This window comes from Scylla paramamosain, unplaced genomic scaffold, assembly GCF_035594125.1.
Source record: "Scylla paramamosain isolate STU-SP2022 unplaced genomic scaffold, ASM3559412v1 Contig2, whole genome shotgun sequence".
NCBI lineage: Eukaryota > Metazoa > Arthropoda > Malacostraca > Decapoda > Portunidae > Scylla > Scylla paramamosain.
This window is the reverse complement of record NW_026973667.1, coordinates 3,195,001-3,212,552: the sequence shown is the minus strand read 5'-3', so window position 1 is coordinate 3,212,552 and position 17,552 is coordinate 3,195,001. Positions and strand designations below refer to the sequence as shown.

The window sequence follows — 17,552 nt, the reverse complement described above, 5'->3', positions numbered from 1 at the left end:
GCACACCACGACCACCGCAAGCCTTTCACGACATTCCAGGGTGGCCTGTGCACTCTGCCGCCTTCTCTCATGACAGAGCTGCCTACATCTATATTTTCTCCTCTTACATTTCTCTCCTTCCTATACACAAAGACTCCTGCTCCTCCTCCTCCTCCATCCTGAACGTTCTGTGCCTCTCCAATCATCACCTGCTCACCACCATGCACGTGCACGCCCTCCTTTGAATGTCTCGCTCGCCATCATCATCACCATCACCACCATCATCATCATGACCACGGACACAGCTGGCAGCAGTGAAGGAGCAAAGACGAGGGCGCAGTGATGCAGGGCCAGCCATCACCAAACAAGCACACAGACAACACGGTTGGTGACACAACAGGATGGTGAGGAACACGAGGGCAGCCTTTCCCTTCCTGGACGAGAACATGAGGAGGAAAGTCACCACCACGACAATTACACAGAAACTGTTAGCTGCTACACTTGTGTGCTCCATCACCTGTATAGAGAGAGAGAGAGAGAGAGAGAGAGAGAGAGAGAGAGAGAGAGAGAGAGAGAGAGAGAGAGAGAGAGAGAGAGAGAGAGAGAGAGAGAGAGAGAGAGAGAGAGAGAGAGAGAGAGAGAGAGAGAGAGAGAGAGAGAGAGAGAGAGAGAGAGGCAAAGATGGTGCCAGACTTAACATAACCTAACGTGTGAAGGAGAGACAAAAAGAAAGGGAAACACAACACTTGAGGCAAGGAGAGAGAGGGGCTGCCTCACTACAATATATTCCTGTAGCTGAGGCCCTGTATACTACACCTGGTGAATACACAAACACTTGAGGCAAGGAGAGAGAGGGGCTGCCTCACTACAATATATTCCTGTAGCTGAGGCCCTGTATACTACACCTGGTGAATACACAAACACTTGAGGCAAGGAGAGAGAGGGGCTGCCTCACTACAATATATTCCTGTAGCTGAGGCCCTGTATACTACACCTGGTGAATACACAAACACTTGAGGCAAGGAGAGAGAGGGGCTGCCTCACTACAATATATTCCTGTAGCTGAGGCCCTGTATACTACACCTGGTGAATACACAAACAAAGGTTTACTGCACACACACATTTATTGAAAGTCACACCTGCACTGCCAACAAAACAAATGCTGGGGCCATGACTCCCCCACACCACCACCACCACCACCACCACCACACAAAACTGCTGGGGCCATGACTCCCCCACACCACCACACCACCATCACACAAAACTGCTGGGGCCATGACTCCCCCACACCACCACAACCACCACCACCACCACCACACAAAACTGCTGGGTCCATGACAAAACTGCTGGCCCCATGTGTCCACACACCACCACCTCAGAAGTGGATCTTCACGTGCCTGGCAATATCAGCCTTTGTCTTGAAACACTTGCCACAAACATCACACTCGAACTCCCTCACCCCAGTGTGTCTGAAGGCGTGTTTATTGAGACGAGAAATGGTAGGAAATCTTTTGCCACACTCATCACACTCATAATTTCTAACACCACTGTGTGTCAGGGTGTGTGTGGTGAGGTTAGACTTGTGGGTAAATTTCTTCCCACACTCATCACACTCATAATTTCTAACACCACTGTGTGTCAGGGTGTGTGTGTTAAGGGAAGACTTGTGGGTAAATTTCTTCCCACACTCATCACACTCATAATTTCTAACACCACTGTGTGTCAGGGTGTGTGTGGTGAGGTTAGACTTGTGGGTAAATTTCTTCCCACACTCATCACACTCATAATTTCTAACACCACTGTGTGTGAGGATGTGTGTGGTGAGGTTACTCTTGTGGGTAAATTTCTTCCCACACTCACCACACTCATAATTTCTAACACCACTGTGTGTCAGGGTGTGTGAGGTGAGGGAATACTTGTGGGTAAATTTCTTCCCACACTCATCACACTCATAATTTCTAACACCACTGTGTGTCAGGGTGTGTGTGGTGAGGTTAGACTTGTCGGTAAATTTCTTCCCACACTCATCACACTCATAATTTCTAACACCACTGTGTGTCAGGGTGTGTGTGGTGAGGGAAGACTTGTGGGTAAATTTCTTCCCACACTCATCACACTCATAATTTCTAACACCACTGTGTGTCAGGGTGTGTCTGGTGAGGTGAGACTTATAGGTAAATTTCTTCCCACACTCACCACACTCATAATTTCTAACACCACTGTGTGTCAGGGTGTGGTAGTAAAGGCCTTGTCTGGATACAAAAGTTTTGTCACACTGCTGGCACTCAAACTTGCTCTCTCCTCTGTGGACAGAGCTGCCTGCCTCCAGGTGATTCTTGCCACCACACCTGCGCCTCCCCACACCTGAGGCTGGCTGCTGCTGCTGCTGCTGCTGCCGCTGTTCCCGCCGCCTCCGGCCGCTCATGCTGTTGCCCGGCTTCACGACCTCCACCGCAGCACCACTCCCGCCAGCACACGCCGCGTCCAGTCCTGCAGGGACCCTCGGGGAGGCCAGACAGCCGTCAGTGCCAGGCAGGGCGGCGGCCTGGATGCTGGCCTGGTCTGTGGAGCAGGGAAGAGTGGTGGCCATTACAAACTGTACCCACGTCTCAGAAAGAGCCATTTCTGCAAGCACCGACCAACGTGATGCCGTCTTTGTCACTTGTGGGACGGGTCAAGTCACAAACCCTTCAGTAATTGTCAACTACACACACACACACACACACACACACACACACACACACACAGAGACATACTCACAATAGGGGCAAGAATGGTACAGCCTCAGGAGTGAACCAGGGACATCCAAGCACAGTGCAGCACAGCGGTGCACAGGTCTCCCCTCTCTCTCACAGCAAGTGCCTGGAAGAGTGCATCACCTTGGGTCAGTGGTTCTTAACCCTTGGGTCACAGCCCAAAGTTGGGTCACCCACCCACACTTCACTGGGTCGTTAAGGACACAAACACAGTTTTTCCCCAGTATACTTGTTCAAAATGTTATCACAATATTAATGCTGTGTACAGAATACTTACTGTTCAAAATGTTATCACAGTATTAATGCTGTGTACAGAATACTTACTGTTCAAAATGTTATCACAGTATTAATGCTGTGTACAGAATACTTACTGTTCAAAATGTTATCACAGTATTAATGCTGTGTACAGAATACTTACTGTTCAAAATGTTATCAGAGTATTAATGCTGTGTACAGAATACTTACTGTTCAAAATGTTATCACAGTATTAATGCTGTGTACAGAATACTTACTGTTCAAAATGTTATCAGAGTATTAATGCTGTGTACAGAATACTTACTGTTCAAAATGTTATCACAGTATTAATGCTGTGTACAGAATACCTAACTCATTAACATCCAAGGCTAACCAAATCATGCACACAGACAATTTAACTGAGGTGGAGACAGAGAGAGAGAGAGAGAGAGAGAGAGAGAGAGAGAGAGAGAGAGAGAGAGAGAGAGAGAGAGAGAGAGAGAGAGAGAGAGAGAAATCACATTCAACCCTGGCCTTTCAACATAATTTGAATTTAAATGGAGTGTTTGTGGGAACTGTCATTCCAACAGCAAGGTTAGTGGTGATGGGAATGAATTAAATTAGAGGGTAACAATCCACCGCAACAAGTGGATCCAGCAACGAGGGTCCGGGTGGAGCAGATTCACCACTCCGGAGCAAAGCGACATCATTCCGCTCAACCTCCACCTTACAGGCCTAACCAAACTAGCTAACTTAACCTAACTAAAGTAGCTAACCTAACCTAACCTAACCAAACCTAATTTAACCTAACCTAACCAAGACTAACTTAACCTAACCAAACTAACTTAACCAAACGTAACTTAACTTAACCTAACTAACCTAACCTGACTAAATTCACCTAAACTAGCCAAATAAAACATAACCAAACTAACTTAACCTAACTAAACTACCTAAACTAACCTAACCAAATGTAACTTAACCAAACCTGCTCTCGTGCCCACGCTCTTGAATCTTCCGAGTTTTCCACCATCTGGCTACGACTACAGAGTCATTCTCATACTAAATTTATCTGTGCTGTATACTTCTCTCCTAACTCCTCTGACTATAAGAAATTCTTTGACTACTTAACTTCCAAAGTGGAGCACATTCTGACCCTCTTCCCTTTTGCAGAGATCTCCATTCTTGGAGACTTCAATGTTCACCACCAGCTTTGGCTTTCCTCTCCCTTCACTGACCATCCTGGTGAACTAGCCTACAACTTTGCTATCCTCCATGACCTAGAGCAATTGGTGCAACACCCTACTCGTATTCCTGACCGTCTTGGAGATACGCCCAACATTCTTGACCTTTTCCTGACCTCTAATCCTTCTGCTTATGCTGTCACCCTTTCTTCTCCGTTGGGCTCCTCCGATCACAATCTCATATCTTTATCTTGTCCTATCACTCCAATCACTGCCTGCTTCTGTATTTCCACCTTCCTATGACTTGAATTCCTTCAAGAGGGAGGTTTCAAGACACTTATCCACCAATTTTTGACCACTGCTTTGACCCTTTAATGGGACTGGCATTTCAGTGGGCATTTTTTTTTTATTAGATTTTTGTTGCCCTTGGCCAGTATCCTTCCTACATTAAAAAAAAAAAAAAAAAAAACTAACCACACAAACCAAACTAACTTAACCTAACCTAACTAAAGTCACCTAACCTAACTGGCAAGGCAGAGAAATGAATAAGAAGTGGTCACCTTGTTTCTCTTCACAAAATGTGGCGGTGCGCTGGAAATAATGGCAGCAACAGACAGACTTCTTCCTCGCACTAACTCAAATATTTCAAATTGAGCGCTTCTCCCTCCTCAGGATGAAGTAAAGCGCTGTCATTGGATAAATTAATCCCTCATGTTTTAAATGGCCAGCAGCTGCATTCTCAAACAAAGGAACCAATCACCGTGAACAATTTCACGCTTGCCAACAGATGTGACATACACACGCACGAACGAACACCCCCTCACCAGGGTAGACCAGTGCCCTTCTCTGATAAGAAGGGTAAGGAAAGCCACGTTAATACTGGGGAAACAGTAAAATACCGTAAGGTTTGGCGCACCTGCAGATCCGCGCTGCCCTTACATTCATCTGAAATAACCTCTACCTGTCTATTCATGTGTCAAGAAAGGGTAGCCATCCAGGTGAGTCAAGCAGGTGAGTGAGTCCAAACATCTCCCGTCTTTTCCTCTTTCCGCAACTTCCTCCCTCCGTGGGGAAATAAGAAAAGTTTGTTGTCCCGTCCCCCCGCCCTCCCCTAGAGTACTTATCAGCCAGCCTTCTGCCAGTGACCCTTTATATGTCAGATGTAAACTTGAACACGGCTAGTGAAGGTTAGGCTGAGGCAGGAGCAGATATTCTACACATTAACCAAAATCCAAACACACGAGATCCCCGAAGTTCTCCCTAAACACACCGCTCCCTCCCCTTCTGTTTCTTGTGGTGGTAACAGCGTCCATTCTTGCCATTTTAAGGCGATTTTTGGCCAGACACACTCACCTGAACTTCCTTTCCCTCACTTCAACTAGTAATTTTGGTGTGGGCGCCGCGTTCATGAGAATTTTGGTGTTTTTTGGTCAATGTTTACACGTGCAACTTCTAACCTTCCTTCAGGACGCCATGAGATTCTGTTAGGCTCGTTTATACAGCGATGCCAGATTGTTTTGGCCATATTATCGTACTACACAGGTTGAAATTATTGTACTTCTGGTAAAATTATCGTTCATATGTAATTATTCCGAATATTATGCAAAACTGGCACTTTCCAAATACAGCAGAATTTAGGTTATATATATATATATATATATATATATATATATATATATATATATATATATATATATATATATATATATATATATATATATATATATATATATATATATATATATATATATATATATATATATATATATATATATATACTCGTATAGAGAGAGAGAGAGAGAGAGAGAGAGAGAGAGAGAGAGAGAGAGAGAGACAGAGAGAGAGAGAGAGAGAGAGTAATGAAAAAAACAACAATGCCCTTAACAAACAAAACACTTTCCTAAATACATATCTTTAATAATTGGAGAAAAAACTACAGGACACTTCGTTAAGTTGTTTACTTACTATGTAGGAGATTACTGGTCTTGTTCTTCTATATATACATCCGGCACGTCGTCAGCAGCCCCGGCACTCTCTTCACTGGAGGAATATAGCACGCTTGATGTCATGTTTTTTATCATTGACTTTGATTGATGGCTTGAAGGTCGTACAGTCACTGCTGGATGTGGAAGCAACACACTGCTTCGCTAGGATGATGTCTCTTACGGTTTCTGTTATTAGCTTATTTCTGTCTTTTGTTTTCACACGGTTTACACTAGAGAAGCAGCGCTCACAGTCAGCATTAGCATGAGGCAAAGAAAGACATCGTAGTGAAAGGTCTGAAACAAGCTTAAACTTGGGGTTTCCATCACTATCCTCCAGAGTTTTTATGGCACACCAAAATTTATCAGGCTGGTTGTAATTGCTTTTGTCCACTTTTTCGCCATGTTGGTAATGGATTCAGGCAGATCTTCTACGGCAAGCCTCTTCCACTCATCGTCCAGTTGCTGGAGGGTAGAATCATCGTGGGCAATGATTCGGGGAAGGTGTGTCGCGAGGGGCACCAAAACTTTGCTCTTGCACTTTGCCCTGGATGCCTAGAACACTGGCTGGCTCCAGCATGTGCATTCTTGAAAGGACTTCATCTGCGAAATTAAATCTCTTCCTGATCTGTTCTGCTGCTACTATCAAAAATAATCTGCAGTGGAAAGCGAAACTCATACATTTCATTTTTTTTTTTTTTTTTTTTTTTTTGCTTGCTTAATTCTGGATTGTCTGTTACTGTTTTTCAGAGAGATGCACCCAAATACACCTGCTCTAGCATCAGGAACTCACGTTGATATCTTGGATCAACTTTTGAAAGCATGGTTTTCACAATGTATTCATGGTTCATGTACATCAGTAGCAATTCTTTATATAAATTACAAACTTGCCTGTGCAATTCAGTTATGACCACTCTTTCACTTTGAAATAAAAGGTTCAGCTTTTTGGTAATACTTTGGTAATACTGAAGAAAGGAAGCAGTAGTAAAGCCTGGTAAATTTAATTCAGTAAACAACATCTGAAGAGGGCCCCACTGCTCAAGCATCCTTTTCACAACAGCCGTGTAGGAAAGCCAGCGCGTTCTACATGGCAATAAAATCCTAAGCTTTTGAGCCCCAGCAAACTCTTGAAATTGTACAAATTGTGCCAATCGTTTTGAAGAGTTCTTGAATGTGTTGTGGACATCATGAGCTAGTTGTTCAATAGCATCAGGTAATTGTTTGCATGCTTCAGAGGCACATGTATGGGCAGAATGGCACACACATTTCATAATAAAGATTCCTGGGCAAAGTTCCTTTAACCTGCTACTCACAGAGTTATTAGGCCCCATCATAGTGCTGCATCCATCACAACCAAAGCCAATGATATTACAAGTAGGTATACCATTTTCAGTAAATGTTTTCATTATCTCTGAAAACAACCTGGCAGCTGTAGCACCTTCATTAGCTTTACTAGGATCACTACTAAATAATGGCACTAAATCCCAAAATTTGGTGACAACAGCATTTCCTTGAACCACTCTTACCATGATGCATAAATTCTGACAGACCGATATATCTGTGGATTCATCCACAAGAATGCTCAACTTGTTCTGCTTCAAGATGTTAATGAGCTCTTGTTTGTGAGAGTGTACCATAACATTACCACACACTCTTTGACATTTTGGTCTTTTCATTTTCAATTCCTTTGCAATAGCGGAGTCAGAGAAGCAACCTTTCAGGACTTCACACAGATGATCGGCCACACGGAAACTTATATTGTGTTCCACCATAAATGCAGTAAGCCTTAATTTCAGCAGCCTTAACAGAATCACTTTTACTAGTTTCATTATCACCACGTGCACTTGTAAATGACTCCATAAGTATTTTGGATGAGGATGGCGCACACATTTTCTTGTGCTTTGCAGTGTTTTCGTGCAACTTGAGAGTTGTGAGCTGGGCGGTTATTTCAACACTGCAAATAAGGCACATGGCCTTACAAGCATCCTTCTTTGCAGGCCCCACCCACGGAAACTGTTTGTCCCACTCGGGCCTATATTTCTGTTTCCGTCTCGCTTTTTTCGGCACTGCACCACATGCCTCCTCTCTCTCCTTTCCTTTCTCTTCAGACATTTTTAACGAAAACTGAAAGTCCTGTCCTGCGTCGCGACGGCGCGAGACTGACGACTGACTGACGACTACGAGACTATGGGACAGGGACTCGGGGAGCGGACGGCCTGGTCGCAGACAAGAACAAAGCCTGTTGTTCACCATACCATTTCTATAAAATTATCAACGAAAATACAATGGTATTTCCTTTTTGTCTCATTAAATACAAGTAATTATATACACAATGCTCATATTAATGCAAATAAATGAGAAAAAGGCGAAGTGAAAGCCAAAAGACGAGCCAGAGTGACGGTGCCCACCAAGTCTTACAAGCACATCACAAACCATGGGGGAAGTGGTCAGGGTTGCAACACTGACAGATTTACAGGCCAGGAAAGCGTTTGGCGAGAAGCGACATGCATTCACACAGGGAGGGTTAAGTCTGACCAACCTGCCAGGAAAGTGTTTGGCGAGAAGCAACATGCATTCACACAGGGAGGGTTAAGTCTGACTGACCAGCCTGTCCCCTTCCCTGTGACACGACACAGGGAGCACCAGAAGCAATGCGTCAGGTCTTTATAAGCAGCTACAACAAAGTTTCCAATGAAAAATATATATATTTTGCAATTTCTTTCCAGTTGAAATCCTTCCATTGGTACAGCTGGCACGCCATGCACATTGTCTCCAGGGACTCCTTCACTGCCTCAATACTCCTTCCATTGGTACAGCTGGCACGCCATGCACATTGTCTCCAGGGACTCCTTCACTGCCTCAATACTCCTTCCATTGGTACAGCTGGCACGCCATGCACATTGTCTCCAGGGACTCCTTCACTGCCTCAATACTCCTTCCATTGCTACAGCTGGCACGCCAGGCACATTGTCTCCAGGGACTCCTTCACTGCCTCAATACTCCTTCCATTGGTACAGCTGGCACGCCATGCACATTGTCTCCAGGGACTCCTTCACTGCCTCAATACTCCTTCCATTGGTACAGCTGGCACGCCATGCACATTGTCTCCAGGCAGCGTGGTTTTGCCACCCCTGTGGCACTGGCTTTTCTTATTATTAGTTAGTTATTTTCTTTTATGTAAGAGGGCTGTTGGAAAAGGACAACAAAAAATTTGAATAAAAAAGCCAACTTAATGCCAGTTCCTGTAGAGGAGCCAAATAAAATGAGAATAATTAAAAATAGATAAATAAAACGATGTCTTGAGCCTCCCCCTCGTTGAAAGACTTGAAGCCATTGGAAGGAGGAAATGCAGAAGCAGGCAGGGAGTTCCACAGTTTACCTGAGAAAGGGAAGAATGAACGAGAACACTGGTTAACTCTTGGGTGTTGTCTCGCCTGCCCTCTCACCCTCCCCCTTCACGCACACCACGACCACCGCAACCCTTTCACGACATTCCAGGGTGGCCTGTGCACTCTGCCGCCTTCTCTCATGACAGAGCTGCCTACATCTATCTTTTCTCCTCTTACATTCCTCTCCTTCCTATACACAAAGACTCCTGCTCCTCCTCCTCCTCCTCCATCCTGAACGTTCTGTGCCTCTCCAATCATCACCTGCTCACCACCATGCACGTGCACGCCCTCCTTTGAATGTCTCGCTCGCCATCATCATCACCATCACCACCATCATCATCATGACCACGGACACAGCTGGCAGCAGTGAAGGAGCAAAGACGAGGGCGCAGTGATGCAGGGCCAGCCATCACCAAACAAGCACACAGACAACACGGTTGGTGACACAACGGGATGGTGAGGAACACGAGGGCAGCCTTTCCCTTCCTGGACGAGAACATGAGGAGGGAAAGTCACCACCACGACAATTACACAGAAACTGTTAGCTGCTACACTTGTGTGCTCCATCACCTGTAGAGAGAGAGAGAGAGAGAGAGAGAGAGAGGTGAGAGAGAGAGAGAGAGAGAGAGAGAGAGAGAGAGAGAGAGAGAGAGAGAGAGAGGCAAAGATGGTGCCAGACTTAACATAACCTAACGTGTGAAGGAGAGACAAAAAGAAAGGGAAACACAACACTTGAGGCAAGGAGAGAGGAGGGCTGCCTCACTACAATATATTCCTGTAGCTGAGGCCCTGTATACTACACCTGGTGAATACACAAACACTTGAGGCAAGGAGAGAGAGGGGCTGCCTCACTACAATATATTCCTGTAGCTGAGGCCCTGTATACTACACCTGGTGAATACACAAACACTTGAGGCAAGGAGGAGAGAGGGGCTGCCTCACTACAATATATTCCTGTAGCTGAGGCCCTGTATACTACACCTGGTGAATACACAAACACTTGAGACAAGGAGAGAGAGGGGCTGCCTCACTACAATATATTCCTGTAGCTGAGGCCCTGTATACTACACCTGGTGAATACACAAACACTTGAGGCAAGGAGAGAGAGGGGCTGCCTCACTACAATATATTCCTGTAGCTGAGGCCCTGTATACTACACCTGGTGAATACACAAACACTTGAGGCAAGGAGAGAGAGGGGCTGCCTCACTACAATATATTCCTGTAGCTGAGGCCCTGTATACTACACCTGGTGAATACACAAACACTTGAGGCAAGGAGAAAGAGGGGCTGCCTCACTACAATATATTCCTGTAGCTGAGGCCCTGTATACTACACCTGGTGAATACACAAACAAAGGTTTATTGCACACACACATTTATTGAAAGTCACACCTGCACTGCCAACAAAACAAATGCTGGGGCCATGACTCCTCACAGACACATTTGCCACCGCAGATGTAACACACCACCCACCACCACCACCACCACCAACACCACCACCACCACCACCACCACCACCACCACAGGCAAGGGTGTGGGCCCACTACCACACACCACCACCTCAAAAGTGGACCCTCATGTGCCTGGCAATCTCACTTTTTGTCATGAAACACTTGCCACAAACATCACACTTGAAGTTCCTCACCCCAGTGTGTCTGAAGGTGTGTTTATTGAGAAGATAAATGGTAAAAAATCTTTTGCCACACTCATCACACTCATAATTTCTAACACCACTGTGTGTCAGGGAGTGTGTGGTAAGGTTAGACTTATGGGTAAATTTCTTCCCACACTCATCACACTCATAATTTCTAACACCACTGTGTATCAGGGTGTGTGTGGTGAGGTAAGACTTTAGGGTAAATTTCCTCCCACACTCATCACACTTATAATTTTTAACACCACTGTGTATCAGGGTGTGTCTGGTGAGGTCAGACTTGAGGGTAAATTTCCTCAAACACTCATCACACTCATAATTTCTAACACCACTGTGTGTCAGGGTGTGTCTGGTGAGGTGAGACTTTATGGTAAATTTCCTGCCACACTCATCACACTCATAATTTCTACCACTGTGTGTCAGGGGTGTGTCTGGCGAGGTGAGACTTTTTTCATAAATTTCTTTCCACACTCATCACATTCATAATTTCTAACACCACTGTGTATCAGGGTGTGGTTGGTGAGGTCATACTTGTGGGTAAATTTCCTCTTACACTCACCACACTCATAATTTCTAACACCACTGTGTGTCAGGGTGTGTCTGGTGAGCTGAAACTTTTGCATAAATTTTTTGCCACACTCACCACACTCATAATTTCCAACACCACTGTGTGTCAGGGTGTGTGTGGTGAGGTGAAACTTACGGGTAAATTTCTTTCCACACTCATCACACTCATAATTTTTAACACCACTGTGTGTCAGGGTGTGTGTGGTGAGGTGAGACTTTTTCATAAATTTCTGTCCACACTCACCACACTCATAATTTCTAACACCACTGTGTGTCAGGGTGTGGTACCTAAGGCCACTTCTGGATACAAAAGGTTTTGTCACATTGCTGGCACTCAAACTTGCTCTCTCCGCTGTGGACAGAGCTGCCTGCCTCCAGGTGATTCTTGCCACCATGCCTGTGTCTTCCCACACCTGAGGCAGACTGCTGCTGCTGCTGCTGCTGCTGCTGCTTCCACCTGCCATTCATGCTGCTGCCCCGCCTCACGGCACGTCCCTGGAAGAGTGCATCACCTTAGGGCAAAGTCAGGTCAGTGTTGGGTGAGGGCTGGGGTAATGGTTTGGGCAAGTTGGGGGTTTGGTGTGGGTAAGGAAGAGTGAGGGTCAGGTTAGGGGGTCAACGGCTGCTGTGTTCTGCTGTACCAGTGTCGTGCGAAATCCTTGAGCTGCGAGAACACTGGCGAGTCTGCCTTCTGTGCCTTCTGGCGTCAGCACCCCAACACACGGCCTGCAAGATTCTTGAGCTCCAAGGATTGTCTCTTTCTTTCCACAGCCTTATAATGGCAACAATACCCTGGTCATTAAAACCTGTCTTGATTCATATCAACAGAAGGTGCCTTCAAGTCATTGCTGAATGACTTCACCGGCTACAAGAGCTTCCTTAGCACCCACACAGGCCCACCGAGCACATGGGGTGCAAGATTCTTGAGCCCCCAAGGTTTGTCTCTTTTCCCACAGCTTTATGTAGTGGTTATACACCGATTACTGAAACCTGTATTAATTCATATCAACAGAAGGTGCCTTCACGTCCTTGGGAACAGCTTTGCAGTCTAAAAAGACCTATCTTAGCACCCACAGAGGCCCACAGAGCACACAGAGGGTGCAACATTCTTGAGCCGCAAGTTTTGTCGTCTTTTTCACAGCCTTATGTAGCAACTGTTGCTGACTATCACAGCCACCACTAACGACTTGCACTGCACTCCATACAGGGGGGGCGGGGGACCTGGAGGGATATACTTGGCAGCAGTGATACTACAAGCCTGGAGAAGGGAGAGGGAAGCCTGTGGGGAGATGCAAGTGTGGTGGTGAAGGGAGAGCTTGGGGGGACATACTTGGCAGCAGAGAGAGAGAGAGAGAGAGAGAGAGAGAGAGAGAAGAGAGAGAGGAGAGAGAGAGAGAGAGAGAGAGAGAGAGAGAGAGAGAGAGAGAGAGAGAGAGAGAGAGAGAGAGAGAGAGAGAGGAGAGAGAGAGAGAGAGAGAAGAGAGAGAGAGAGAGGAGAGAGAGAGAGAGAGAGAGAGAGAGAGGAGGGAGAGAGAGAGAGAGAGAGAGAGAGAGAGAGAGAGAAGCCTTGATGCAAAGAATAAGGCAATCACTGTTAGCGGGTGGTAACTTGTGACAAAGAAGCAAGTGTTTACAATAGTGGTGCAGCGTTCTGAGTCGGCGGCCACTGTCCTGAGGGGCTCTGGGGCTCTGGGGCAGAATGGACGGTAGGATTTGCCAGTCGAGTCTTGCTCTCACCACTGCCGTCCGTTCTGCTGGAAAACAAACAAGTAAATAAAAACAATAACAAACAAACAAAGTAAAAGTAAAACAAGAAACAAAATGACATTAACTGATGGTGTGTGTTTTGTCCTGCGTCGCTGCCACAACTCTGAAGGGAAAATGTTGTACCACAAACCTAACCTAACTGATGGTGTGAGTTTTGTCATCCTGTCATCCTCATCCCAACCTCTCTCCTGCCTTGAAGCAAACTCTTTCTCCTCTACAGTGACAATAACCACACACACACTCTCTCTCTCTCTCTCTCTCTCGCCCTCCATTCCTGCATTTCTTCGTACACTTCACAGAGTATTTCTTTCCTTTGCCAGTCTTTCACGTCCCCGCGTCTCTCTTCCAGTTCCCTCAACTTGATCTTTACCTCAGGATTTTCTTACATTGTCTTATTTATTTGGCGAAATTTTGGTTTGGCGCAGGTGTGCACTTCCTGCAAAGCCACACAAGGTATTTGGTTTTGGTCGCTGAAGAGGAAGTGACATTGGGCCAGGCTTCCCTTTTGACAGCCTCTGTGATAGCAGGTCTGGCAGGCCTCGCACCCCAGGCCTCTGTCCCTCTCCCTCACCGGTTGTCTGCACCTTGGTGCTTTGCCTCAGACATTTCCCTCAGTGGGCGGTTCACCTGGGTATTGTTTAACCAGGAAAAAGCCATATAAATCACACACACTCGCCCACCAAGCTCCTGCTTTGTTTACGCCTCACAGCGTCTCCAAGCATGTGTGGCCTTGCTCTCATTCAAGGAACACTGGCCGCCAACACGCCCCTTTTGTCACTCACACCAGTACACCTACTCATCACAATGCTGCAAATTAACAAGGAACTACAAAAATAGCCTTACCTCATCTAAAATGCAAGTAAAATGAGAGAGGACGTGTCGCCATCAGCGAAAGATGAAGCGGGAATCTTGATCTTGATCTTGATGGTACAGGTGGCACAGGATCACTCCTGAGCCAGGCCTTTGGATCGGCAACTCCTGTAGAAGGGGGGTGGGGGGGGAAAGAAGAGAAACGAACAGCATCCTCTATCCTAATTGTTCATACACCTGGTACGCCACATTCTCTCCAGAAACTCTTTCACCGCCTCAATCATCCTTTCATTCGCCTCTCTACACAGTCCCAGCAACAACACCATCCATTCCTTTCCTGTCTTCTCCACTCTTTCATTCCTATCATGCCCTAACTCAGTCAGTATCACTCGCATCATCTCATTCCTGTCTCTGGCATACTTCACACACTCCAGCACCACATGTTCCACCGTCTCATCCTCTCCCATGTCACACATCTGGCACACTTTGCTGCGGGACTCAGACCACCTGTAACTCCTTGCATTCACATCCATACACTGTGCCCTCGCTCGGAACAGATCACCGCCCAGGCTTCCATCATACCACCTTTCATACCTCGGGGCCTCTTTCTCCTTGTACCATTCCAGGGTCTTCTTTCTTTCCATCTCATTCTTCCATTCATTCAAAAAATGAATTAACTGAAGAGGAAGTCCTAGCAATAGGAAAGAATACACATGGAAAATATACGAGTATTATCGTTGGAGACTTCAACGGTCACATTGGGATCATTGGAAAATAGAAAAATAATAATAATAATAATAATAATAATGGTATGCGAGTGTTTAGAATTTCAAAACATATGAATCTTAATATACTGAACAGCGATATAGACACAACATGCAAGGAAACGATGCATCACCAAAAACAATCTTTGAAGATATAATGGAAGCCTCGGGAGATCCATGGACAGAAATGGTTAAAACATCTACTTTTGCTGCTTTTAATGATTGTGTCTGTTAATGACGCTTGTACCAGTTGTTCCATTATGGTCTATCCTGCCCTTGATCATTTCAGGCAGTGTTGTGATATTGGCTGGTGTATTCTGGTGCAGGTGGCCGGTGTGGTACATCACAGAGCCTACTTGTCCAGTTTCATTTTAAAAGATTCATTGGTGATTCCACTTAGATCTCAAAGTGTCTGGGGTAGGCAGTTGAACAGTCAAGGTCCATTGTGGGTGAAGGAGCTGTGTTTCAAGGTCATCACTCGCTGAATCTTGCCCCTGGTCACTTGGATGTAACAAAGTCTGCCTCGTCTTGGGTGGCGGGTCACTGTCACGCCAAGACTTGGTACTCTGCCCTCTGCTTGTACCATCCTCCAAGCTCACGGTACGATGTTGTAGCGGGACACAAGTCACCGCTCCTAGCACTCCGTTTTCTGTTAATTTTTCACCCTTCCGTTTTCACTCTCTCTACTGCACACGCTCGCAAGGACTAAACACTGCTATGACCAAGTCGTAGTTGGGAGCCTAAACTTCTCGCTTGAGCATCTTCCGGGCGGCCAAGTAGCACCTCACCTTCGCTACAATGTAACGTTCTCTTCTCTGCATGGAACGCACGTAGAGTTATTTTAGTCTCTCCCAGTAGTTAAGGTGTTGTACTCCATTAATTTTTGAAGTGAATGATCTTTGAGGGACTTCCACGGTGACTACTTTTTGGATGGTGAGTGGAGAGCAGGGCTGGCAGCAGTACTTAAGCCTTGGCACCACCACCAGGGCTTTCCATAGTGTCCTTAAGCAGTGGTCCTCCCTAGTGGTGAAAAGTCTTAGTATCCTTCCACTCCTCTGTCTTGCAAATTCTGCTGTTTTGTTGATGTGATGAGTGAAGTGCCATCGCTGCTGATTAGGATATCCAGATCTTTGATATTTTTTTCTCCTATATGAAATGGTGTTTACTGTATAGCCAATTGCCTTCTTTATGTCGTCCTTCTTCCTATACTGGATGACTTCATATTTTTCATTGTTTAATGCCATGTTGTTTGTTTCTGCCCATTGTACTGCTTTGCTTAGGTCATCCTGAGGATTATGGGTGTCCCCTGCACTTCTTATTTGTCTCTTTATTCTTGTATCGTCTGCAAAAGATCATGTTTCAGTGTTTTAAGTCTGAGTCAGTGTCTCCTATTATACAGAGCAGTGGCCCAAGTACTGAGCTTTGGGGTACTCCACTGCAGACTTCACTTTGGTCAGACAGTCTCCCCCAACCCCCTAGAATGACACTTGTTGGGTTCTCCCCGTTAGGAAACTGTGGATGCACCTAGCAAATGGTCCTTCACTTCCCAGGACTTGAAGTTTGTGAAGGAATATCTCATGACCAACCTTGTCGAATGTTTTAGCAAAGTCTAAGTGGATGATGTCTGTGTTCTCGCCATTTTGTTTGTACTTGAAAATTTTGTTTTAGTGAAGTAAAAACTGGGACAGGCAAGAGTGTCCTTTCTGAAGCCATGTTGTCCACTAATGAAGGCTCCATTTGCTTCAAGGAAGTGCACCACAGTCTTCCTGATGACCCTTTCACAAATCTTGACAAGGTGGGATGTCAGTGCAGCTGGTCTATGCTTGCTGGCTAGTCCTTTGCTTCCTCCCTTGTGCATAGGCGTGTTCACAGCAGACTTAAGAGTGTTCTGGCATGGTGCTGCTCTTCAGTGAGGAACTCCATAGAATCCGAAGAGGTCTAGCCAGTTCTTTCTTGCAGTGTTTTAATAATTTTGTATGGAAACCATCAGGCCCAGTCGCTGCATCACTTGCAATGGCGTCAATTGCAGCTGTGATGTCTGCCTCACTGATATCAATGCTGCTTCATTTTCTGGGATCCTTTGCTTGCTCCACAAAGGACTGTAGGTCTTGTATTTTTTTTTTTTTTTTATACAGGGTGTGCTGAAGACAGTCATTCTTTTGAGGATGCTGGCCACTTCTTTTGGGTCACCAGTTACTTCTCTATCTTGCTCTGTGAGGGGACCTGCAGTAGTCATGTTTTGCATATGAGAAGAAGTATTTTGAGTTTTCTTTTATATTTACTGCCGTTTTCTTTTCCTCTTTTGTATGTTGTTGATGTGATGCTGCGATCATGTCTTCTATATCTTGTCTCTCCATTTCTAACAAACAACCATGCTCAAGTCACTGTCACACCGCTGGAAAGCCCAACAAGTTTCCAAGCCATTCTTTGCTGCCATCTCAACGCACTTCTTCCCCACCTGGTACTCC

At 45.7% G+C, this 17,552-nt stretch overlaps 1 protein-coding gene and 2 long non-coding RNA genes across 3 annotated transcripts in view; all 3 read right to left on the bottom strand.

Moving 5' to 3' along the window:
• Positions 1–25: 25 nt before the first annotated feature.
• Positions 26–5,752, bottom strand: LOC135095870 (zinc finger protein OZF-like). The gene is made up of 3 exons (XM_063997015.1): positions 5,504–5,752; positions 2,740–2,841; positions 26–2,541 (listed from the first exon to the last, which is right to left on the bottom strand). The coding sequence occupies exon 3, from the start codon at positions 2,402–2,404 to the stop codon at positions 1,355–1,357; it is 1,050 nt and encodes a 349-aa protein (XP_063853085.1). The 5' UTR covers positions 2,405–2,541; positions 2,740–2,841; positions 5,504–5,752; the 3' UTR covers positions 26–1,354.
• Positions 5,753–6,397: 645 nt separating this feature from the next.
• On the bottom strand, positions 6,398–7,832 carry LOC135096015 (uncharacterized). The gene is made up of 2 exons (XR_010264559.1): positions 7,659–7,832; positions 6,398–6,597 (listed from the first exon to the last, which is right to left on the bottom strand). It is a non-coding gene; the product is annotated as an uncharacterized LOC135096015 (long non-coding RNA).
• Positions 7,833–11,493: 3,661 nt separating this feature from the next.
• LOC135095883 (uncharacterized) overlaps positions 11,494–17,552 on the bottom strand; it is a 6,693-nt gene continuing 634 nt past the window's right edge. The window contains exons 1-3 of the long non-coding RNA XR_010264537.1: positions 14,354–17,552; positions 13,378–13,497; positions 11,494–12,238 (exon numbers count right to left, since the gene is read on the bottom strand). The exon at positions 14,354–17,552 is cut by the window's right edge and continues 634 nt beyond it. This is a non-coding gene — a long non-coding RNA (uncharacterized LOC135095883). The remainder of the gene's footprint in view (positions 12,239–13,377; positions 13,498–14,353) is intronic.

What these genes read in the sequence shown, in the direction of transcription:
- LOC135095870 (XM_063997015.1), bottom strand. Translation starts at nt 2,404, where the DNA reads ATGAGCGGCCGGAGGCGGCGGGAACAGCGGCAGCAGCAGCAGCAGCAG.